Source organism: Micromesistius poutassou, assembly GCF_964030765.1.
Source record: "Micromesistius poutassou genome assembly, chromosome: 5".
Classification (NCBI taxonomy): Eukaryota; Metazoa; Chordata; class Actinopteri; order Gadiformes; family Gadidae; genus Micromesistius; species Micromesistius poutassou.
In genome coordinates this window covers 9,796,316-9,806,315 of record NC_140275.1, presented here as the reverse complement: position 1 = coordinate 9,806,315, position 10,000 = coordinate 9,796,316, and the positions used below count along the sequence as shown (strand labels likewise).

At 48.4% G+C, this 10,000-nt stretch overlaps 1 protein-coding gene across 1 annotated transcript in view; it reads left to right on the top strand.

Annotated features, from left to right (window-relative positions):
- Positions 1-8,559: 8,559 nt before the first annotated feature.
- The window catches only part of cdca2 (cell division cycle associated 2), a gene marked incomplete at its 5' end in the record, with an annotated part of 29,465 nt that continues 28,024 nt past the window's right edge, over positions 8,560-10,000 (top strand). The window contains one exon of the mRNA XM_084468141.1: positions 8,560-8,625. Coding sequence (XP_084324267.1) covers positions 8,560-8,625 — 66 coding nt within the window. The remainder of the gene's footprint in view (positions 8,626-10,000) is intronic.

Here is a 10,000-nt window from a genome sequence, read left to right as displayed (position 1 = left end):
GCCTGCCCACCTCCCTTTTCTCTTAAGCCATGTATCTCTCTGTGGATATTGTGATGTTTTTAAAAAAAAAATTTGTTTAAGGGTGTCCCGGACTGGTAAACAATAGGGCCTGGAAGCGGCCGCGCCCGCCGGTGTACCTCCTCCTGACAAAAGGCCCGATGAAAACAAAGCGCTTTAAAAACTGTAGCTACATAGCCTGCTTTCAGTGCAAGGCAAACACGAGCGCTAAGGTGATCCTAGGCTAACCCCGCCCCCCCCCCCCCCCCCCCCAGGTGCCCAGGGTGCATGTCTAGTGTCGTCCGCTGACAGCTCCTGTTGGAGCTCCTTTGTGCCTGGACATGACCATCGAGGAGGGCGGCGGTGGGGGTGAGGAGTGGGAGGAGGAGGGAGGGGGGAGGGAGGGAGGAGGAGGAGGAGGAGGGAGGTCACTGTTAAACGCATCAAAAGAAGACATTGGTGGCTCTCTTCTCTTTTTCTCTATCTCTATTTTCTTTCCCTCCTCTCTCCCGCTCTCCGTTTCCACCGCTGTCGTTCTCGGGCGGACCTCTGGAGCCGGCCACAGCTGCCCCCCCCACGCGCTCCCCTCCGGCCTCGGCGAGGGGAGGGGAGGGGAGGGGGTGGTGGATCGGAGTGGGGGGTAAAAGGGGGGGGGGGGGGGGAAGCAGGGGCTTAGCGGCCCCCTCCCAGCCACAGCACCAGAGACAGGTGCGAGGCTAAGATATGAGAGGAGCTCATAACGGCGCTGACAGACAAGTTGCTCTGCGACCGAGGCCCCCCCCCTCCTCACTCACGCCCCCCCCCCCCCCCCTCAGCGCCGCACCTCCTCCTGCCCCCGTGCCCCCCCCCCCTTCGCTCCCTGCCCGCATCTCAGCCTCCACAGCCACTCAAAGCGCCCCTCCCTGGCTTCGCCTGGCTCTACTCTACGAGTTTTATCTTCTGCCACAAAACCAGGAGGGAGCGGTGGTCGGACACACACAGGCCTCGTGGCCCTATGTGCTTACAAAATGGTGCAATCGAAGCATTTGCGCTCTACGCTGCAGGCGGGGACTATAAATCCTAATTTTAGCATCCTTGGACAAGACGACACCTGAATACACATTTCCTCTAACGCCTTATCGTTTTACTCACTTCACCAAGTCTCTATTGGTCATTTCATATCAAATCTTCCCCCAAAAACATTACATTTTGCTATGGGGGGGGATTTTCAAGGTTTTTCCTGATGAGAAATGCCAGAGGTCAGTGGGGTTAGAGAGACAAAGCCCCCTGTGACGGGAGTGGAAGCCCTGTGTGCCAGGGATGACAGACGGCAAGAGCTGATTGGCTAGTTCCTGCGCGGATGGGATTTGCTGTCAACAGGTCCCAATTAGTCCAATCAGAGTGGAAGGAAATGGCACACAGAAAGGATACTTTGTTGGTGCCACTGTTTGTGAAGCTGAAGGCAAAAACAAAACACAATCGCTTGTTCTTTTCTTCCCTCCCCATTGACCCGTACCAGATTCTATGGGGACAAATTAACTTCTGGATCTGGTTCTGTTGCTGCGGTGCTTTGTTGACACATGCTGGAGTCACACATTGGTGCTGGATGTGGTGGTGGAGGTGGTGGTGGTGGTGGTGGTGGTGGTGGGGGAGGGGGGGGGGGGCATTGCCATTGTCCTGTTGAAGGCCTTTAATGTTGCTGTTGATGTAAATATTGCCTTCTGCATGTGCTATTGTGTCTGAATAGAATTCAATGAACACAGAGCGTTCTTCCTGTTGCAAATGTGTCATCGGGCGACATTTGAGATTACGTGCGAATGCATCCCCGAACTGACTGGCAAGCGTGAGTTCACATTGAAACATCGATGTTATTTTTGTGTTAGGAAAAAAAAAAGAAAAAAAAAATGCTCTTAAATCATGTGCCACAATCTGAGTCATAAACCTGGAAGTTGAAATGTGGGAATGTTTTTCATCCCCCGCGGAAAAAGGGACGGTTCACATGTATTTCAGATGATAAATAAGTCTTCACCTTGATTTTCAACTACCCTTGATGGTAATGATAATAGTATAGGCAAGTTGACTCACTGCAGCTTTTAAATATGAATTATATAAAGACAGGGAAAAAAAAAAAAAAAAGGCCACAGTTTCAAGAGCTTAACACGACTCTGAGACTTTGAGGGCGAGTATCTTATCAACCGGGGGCTAGTGAGTGATGGGACTCTGAACCTTGACCTGAGGAAGTCCTCTAGATAGAGGGCCTGTGTAGGTCTGATTCACGGGCAGGCTATCAATGGAGTCTCGGTACGCGGGATGGTAGGGGTGAGGACGGATGGCTAATTGGGGAGGTGTGCTGTAGAGGTCTTTTCTCTCGTTACATGGCCAAACCCTCCTACTTTACAAGGGCAGGGCAAGGATCATTAAAAAAAAAACCCGACATGAATCGCCTCTTTGAGTTCTACAAGACCACAGACTAAAAGCTATTTGGTATGGAGGACATTTTGTCAACCTCAAACATGTGTTTTTATGAGATCGTCTCTCCACATACGCTGTTTCAGAAGCTAATATAGATTTTTTTAGTTTAAATATAATTTAAGGGACTCGCTCAAAGGCATTATGTTTGGCACAGGATAGTCTAGACTGCCTGCTCAAAGGGTTCAGGGTTTGAACCCCGATGCCCGCAGCCTACCTTCCTTGAGCAAGATACCTAACTCAGACCTGCAAAAAAAAAAAATCACTCTCAGTCACTCTGGATAAAAAGCGTCTGTAAAATAACTAAATCGTACATGTGTCCAAATTGGTGGCTTATTTGCAGAGGCTGAGATATGATCTTTGCCTCTGAGGTCTGCGGTCCGACGGCCACAGTTTGATGAGTCAACCGGGGATGAATCACCGAAGAAAAACAACAGTCCTACCGAACGCGGAGAGACTGATCCTAACCGAACGGCCTTTCTAACACGACGTCCAAAGTAAATCTCCACGTCAGTCTATGCCATCCGTCTGACCTTTTGAGGTCGTAAAGAAATGTTGTTTTAACATATTCCATATTTACATTTGTAATTTTTGTCTGAAGAGCAACAGTGTCTTGGCGTTTGGGGTATTTTTGGGGGCTGTTTGATGCCTTTTTTTGTGAGCCCTCACTAATATTATTGTACAAGTCTTCTCATTTGAGCGTAAAGTTCAGAATGACCAACATGGCGGTCAAATACCAGCCTTCCATGGCGGCCTGATTCCTGCATTCCTCTGATATGAAGTTTGTTTTTCTACTGCGATATGTCCAGCGCCACATTAATACTGTGGGGTGAACTGTTCTGCTTTGTCAGGCACCGTGTTAGCCTTGGTTCCCATTTGTAGTTTGAATGTTGACAATTTAGCGTCACATTTTCCTATTTGGTACTACTTTCCCAGCCCACTCTTGGCATGCTTATTTACTGTTAAAAAATCAAAGCAAGCAGGTCTAGGTAGTGTATCTAACAATAAAGTAAAAATATTTTGACACTGCTCTTATAACTAAAGCTTAGAGTGCTTTAGTGGTTGGCAGACGCATTATTAACTATTTTCTCTCAACAGAAGAATTGATATGTATTTAAAAATACGTCAAAGTCACTTACAATGTCATACTGTCATCACAAAGCAACTTTTATTTTGCTTCGCCACGGTGAACAAAGCTTAATTAAACACTGTCTTGGCCATTCCTGCAGCTAAACATTTGGCAATTAATAAGCTGTCATCTGATCCTTCGTACCTCCTTCTGTTGTGTCTTTCCTCGCTACTGCCCTGATCACACGATTAGACAACCATCTGTTCTTGTGCGTAGACACAACTAAGTATAAATATTGTCACACACAAAAAACAAGTGAGCCATATTCTCAACTTTCATCTCATGCTTCGCTGGTATTTTGTGAGCACCACAGTGATGAGCTTGGCTTCAGAGTTTGGTGCAGGATAAGAAAAGGCCTCACGAGAGCACCTAGAGATTTCTCCTGGCTGGTTTGCGACACGCGGCAGTGGTTCGCGGGTCTGGTTGAAAAGTAATACCGGTAGTGGTAGGGTAGTAGCTCTAGGGTTCGTTCTAAGGTTCACCATCAAACCTGACGATGTCAAGCGTTTCTGCTTTTCCCTAGAAGCCAAAGTCAGAGGAGGACACTGAAGAATCTATTTAAGATCAAAGCCCTGGGATCAAAAGGGAATAGTTTTTCCCTATGGGAACACTTTACCTACAGTTCCCCTGAATCGTCAATGCAATGTGCTTCTCTGGACTCTCATCCAGACCCTGAAGACTCTCTGACACACGTGGGGGGCCCCTGCTGTCGCCTTACCCGGGTCAGGGCATCTACTCGAGCTGCTCCAGGGGCCCCACCCAGCCGTACTCTCTCTGTTCCCAGGGCCATTAATCACCAGTCCGGTGGGGGCCAATCACGGGCCGCCGAGGCGACTGTCATCCCCACTTCCTGTGTCTACAACAGGAACCTTGAGTCGGGGCGCCTGTGGACACTCCTGTCTGAAAATAAAAATCGCCGGTATTAATTACAAGCGGACTTCGTCTCGTGGTACCAAGGGTCAATTCCATAAAGATATTTTATAGAAAGCATTCGCACGTTTTTCTTCGCTCCCCACTTTCCTCAACATTTTGGCCAAAGGCTGAACACTAACATAAAGCCTAAGGCTGAACACTATACTCTGTTCTACAGGGTGAGTTATCTTCACACAACCAGGAAACATTTTATACAAATAGCTAAAAATAATGCCTTTGAGATTAGCTCCGTTTGTTTATGCATGTATTTTGTGTTTGATGTTTTGATGTGTTTCAGTACAGATAATGCATAACTGATAACATAACCAGGTCCATTATAAGAAACCTAGACCACAAGGATATGGCTTGACAAGGTGGAACCCACTCTTGATATGACTCTAAATGGACCAATGGTTCCTCCTCTAAACGCCCAAGGCTGCAGTCTAACCAGGAAGTGTTTCAGGAAGTGGGAATGTTTCTGTCCTGAAGCCTCAACATTCTTTGAACGTTGAACACAGTCTGACAAATCCGTCAAAAGGAGACCTTTGATGCTGCGAGTGATGCATCAAAAAACGGGTAGTCCACACACACGCACGCACACGCACACAGACACACTTCTGACAATCCAAAGGGACAAAACACGGCCACCTGTCCATCAAACACAGTCTTTTTAGCCTTGGGTACCACCCCCCCAGGCCGACCTGTCCAGCCGGAATGAATGATTGAAATGAGATGTATGGTGCATGATTTACTCCTGATAGAGCTACCAGAACACACACACACACACACACACACACACACACGTGTCTTAAACACTACACAGCTACATGTGTAGTGTACACACACACACACACACACACACACACACACACACACACACACACGTGTCTTAAACACGACTACACAGCTACATGTGTACACACACACACACACACACACACACACACACGTCTTAAACACTACACATCTACATGTGTACACACACACACGCACACACACGTGTCTTAAACACTACACAGCTACATGTGTACACACACACACACACACACACACACACACGTGTCTTAAACACTACACAGCTACATGTGTACACACACACACACATGTCTTAAACACTACACAGCTACATGTGTACACACACACACACACACACACACACGTAGCTGTGTAGTGTTTAAGACACACACAGTGACATACAATATGGATGTTGCGTTATTCAAATGGGTACCTTATACACCAAACAGTAGTTTACAACTATGGGCCTTCATTACAGTAGCATGCATAATAAATAAACCGGTGTAAGTTAGACCCGCAAATGCATCGAGTTTTCTCTCACACACCGACGCACAAGCACGTGCACACGCACACACAGCAGACAGTACCCTGGTGGTGGCCAGGGGCTAGATGAATGAGGTCCCTTGGGCCTTGTAGCTGTGTAATTTATGGTCAAACAGAAAGCATAGGGACAGGGAGTTATGGTCTGTGAACTGCTTGTGTTGGCTGCCCCATAAACGGTTTCACCTTGTCAGGTTCCCCAGTCTGCACACTAAGCAGTCTGTCCCTGATCAGTGTGTGTGTGTGTGTGTGTGTGTCTGTGTGTTTGTGTTTGTGATACGAATCTATGCTGTAAATATGCTACATTCCATATGGGTGGTATTTGCAGGCCACAGTAACTTGATTGAGTAGTATTTGCAGTATGAAAGAAAAATGCCGTTGTTATCCTATGATGGTGTTTGCCATGTCTTGGTTTTATCAAATACCAAAACATTTAACAGAGTCTGTCTGTGAAATGTTGTTCTTCCCTTAGCGTTAAAAATGTTTAGAAATGAAAACCCACTACAATTGAGCCAGTTAGCTGTTAGCAGTTAACAGTATTTCAAAGAGTATACAATAGATTAATAGGGTATTGTTCTTGCTGGAGTCAACTCATAATATCATACGTGCTATGTATTGAGGTTGGGAATTATGTCGATGGACATCGCCAAACTAGACTGAAGACTTTTGATACATTTGAAAAAGCGGAAGGAGTTTCCCTCAATAACTCGACTCATGACACGATATTTACAACATCTCAGGTTTGTTTTCAGTCCCGTTTCCGCTGATGTGGACAACAACACCGGCGATACCACACAGTCACTGTAATCCCTGACATCCAAGAAGGCACCCCCCCCCCCCCCCAAACGATGCTCAAAATGGATACTGCAAATAAACAAACTCCTCCCGTTTCAAAACACGATAATTAACATTCACAGCCATGTTCTTCCCCTCTCACAATTTGTCAAACCCTGACCACGGCGGCAGGCAGCTGGAGTCAACCGGGAGTCCGACTCCTACTGCCGGACCTACCGCACAAAAAAAAAAAAAAAAATCTTTATAATTGCAGATAATTCCGTGGTAATCCGATGCCTCTCCCTGAAACATGGCGGGGCGAGGGCGCTAGCGGGGATGCGTGAGACGGCGCCGTTGTTCCAGCTTGTTTCCCAGGCTGTTTTTAGACGTGTTATGGTTGCGGCCATCGCTGATAATGCCAAGGTCACGGCTTCTAGATGGCTTTTCCACTATTAGCCCTCATTATACCTCATTAGTCCTCAGCTGCTTGTCTCTTCACCCCTCCACCCACGCACACGCGCGCACGCGCGCACACATGCACACATGCACACACACACACACACACACACATCTTTCTGAATCCTCTCCCCTGGACAGTGGGATGGGTGACATAAACACAGCCCCCCCCCCCCCCCCCCCCCCCACCACCACCACCCCCGCTCTCCCTCCCATGGCAAATGGCAAACAGCGGCGGTAGTTGTGTGTGTGTGTGTGTGTGTGTGTGTGTGTTTTGTGTGTGCGTGTGTGTGTGTGTGTGGGGGGGGGGGGGGGGTTGGGGCTGTTTGGTAAACGGAGAAGGCTGGGAGCTTTGAGAGGGCAGAGGAGGGAGGGGTGAGGAGTGGAGGGGCATTATTGGGCAGCAGGTGGCTCTGTTTCAGCTCCCAGCGGGCATAACCACCACCACCCCCCCCCCCATCCATCCCCCATCCATCCTCCAACTGCCCCAACATGTGATGACCAGATGACCACAGGGCGAGCTAGTTAGCAACCATCTTCGGGGGGGGGGGGGGGGGGCAGAATACCCCCTCCAACAAGTTCCCCGACAGCTCAGAACAAGCCGCTCGCAGTGCGGCATGGGCGGGGCGGGGGCGAGCGACGAGGGTCATGGGAGGGTGAGCCTGAGAGGATGCGGGGCCTGGGGGTCCATGGCTCATGGCCGTGCCGGGCCTAGCCTGGGCTTTCCGCCAGGCCCCTTCGTTCTGTGGAGCTCAATGCGACTCGCGCGAATATTAATTCCCTGTCAAAGCGGGGGCCCGCCAAAAATAAGGGCCTGGCTATTTCCTGGAATTAAACACTGTTGCCGTTTTTTTCGGTTTTTAAAGCGATTTCAGGTTCAAGTGTAGCATAAAAGATTTCGGTGGCCGCCTGCGGTTTCTGGGGTCCCGGTTGGGCCCTTTGTTGAATTTGCGGGGTAGATGAAACTGTTTCTTTGAGTTCAATGCAAATTAAAATGTGATGAAATTGGAAAAAAAAAGAAAAAACTGATAGAAGTGCAGTTACTTTCTTCTCTGCCATTATGCAGTCTGTGAGGGGCGGCTCTCCAGCGTCATCTCACTGTGAACCGTAGCACACACCTGTGGCATTTCTCTTCTTCTGATGTGCGGACCTCCCTCTCTGTCCATCTCCCTGGTGGTGCGGTGTGTTTCATGTCCAGGAACATGCGACGGTGGGGGGGGGGGGCGGGGGGGGGGGGGGTTGGGAGGGAACGCAAGAATCTTGGATCACGTTCCCAGCACACTTCATCTTATCTCCAACCTTTTGTACATGGCTGTCAGGGTCACAACAGGGGGGGGGGAGAGAGACAGAGAGAGAGAGAGAGAGAGAGAGAGAGAGAGAGAGAGGTAGGTAGGTGGAGAGTTGGACGTTCATTACAGCTTTCCCAGTGCACGTGCTAACACAGATTGATATCTCCTATGTGGTATGTGTCATCGCACACATGTGCAGACACACACGCGCGTGCACACATGGAACTGTTCAGGACGTTGTACAGCAACGTGCAGGGCTCTCGACGGGTCACAGAGAAGTATCAGGTAAGGGTCTGGGGCTATTTATGAGACTACAAAGGTTCCTGTCTCACTGGGCCCAGATTAATGAACACTCTTTTCCTCCTGGCTGGCCAGGGCTACGGCAGTCCAGTCCTCTGCTACACCTGTTCCCTCTGTCTGACAGGAGCCTCCCGAGGCCCTCTGGGCGATTCATGAGCAGCCCTATCCCCGCTGCCTGACTCGAATCCAAACCAGTCGACTGAGGATCCCATTTCGAGTATGTGTGAGTGTGTACGGAGCAAAACACAACGTAAACCTCTTCGAGAGCCATCTCAGGACATAGAAAAGTGCGAGCAACGGAACAGTCTGGCAACGGGTGATACCCTGAGTAAAAAAAAAAAAAGTACACACTACGCTTGAGGTCTTTACTGCAGCCTCCATTAGCGGAGCAGCCGGCTACAGTACAGCTGAACAGCTCCATAAATCATGTGCTGCTGGAGCCCAGGGGAAGACCACACAATGACCAGAGCTGGCCTGCCGCTCCCAGGAGAAGCTCCGGGTGGGTGGATGGTGTGATTTATTTATATATATATTTTTTTTTGTGTTGAAGCTCAGCGGTTCAGATTAGCCAAGTTCTGTCGAATGAATGATGGCAACTTTAGAAGGGAGTATGGCATCATCACCACCCACCTCCCCCCCCCAACCCCCACCCCCCACCCCCCACGCAAGCACACACTCTGAACTGGGGTCGGTAGCGCCCCCCAGTGGGGGTCTTTGTAGGATGGAGGGGTGCCCTGAGGCAAAGCTCTTAAAAGGGAGGCGTGAAGAGTTAAAAGGGGGATTTATTTTAGAAAATTCTGAAAGTCAGAAAGTTACATTTTTTTTCTTTTCAAATAGAATGCAGGTATAGTCTCCCTTTTTGAGCCAAATGTTTTGTGCTGAAGGGGAACCGGAGCTAAGGTCAGGATCGAGGGTTCATTAATCAAACCTGTTTCTAGCTTCTTAGTGTCTGTTCTAGCTTGTCGGCCTACCCATAGCATTGGTTTCTTAACAGAGTTTTTCTGTTAATCTAACAGACTGTTAGATTAACAGAGTCAATCTAACAGTCGGATTAAAGATTGGTTGGCAAATCGATTGGTTTGAGTTTTTATTATTATTTGAATTGATTGGCTATGATCTGTTTTTGCAGTTTTTCTCCACAGTAAACTCATGACAGACCAGTGTGAAACAATACACTTTGAATTGATTGCTACAGAAGCAAAATGGCCCATGTTACGAAGAAAGAATACAGTGAATGTTGGATTACTTACACGTCAGGTTTATTCCTTCTCCATCAAACCCTGGGGTGAATTGCTGAAATCAATTCAGTTTGTTTCCAATTTTATTGTATGCTATTTTTACTAATTCAGTTTAAATTGTA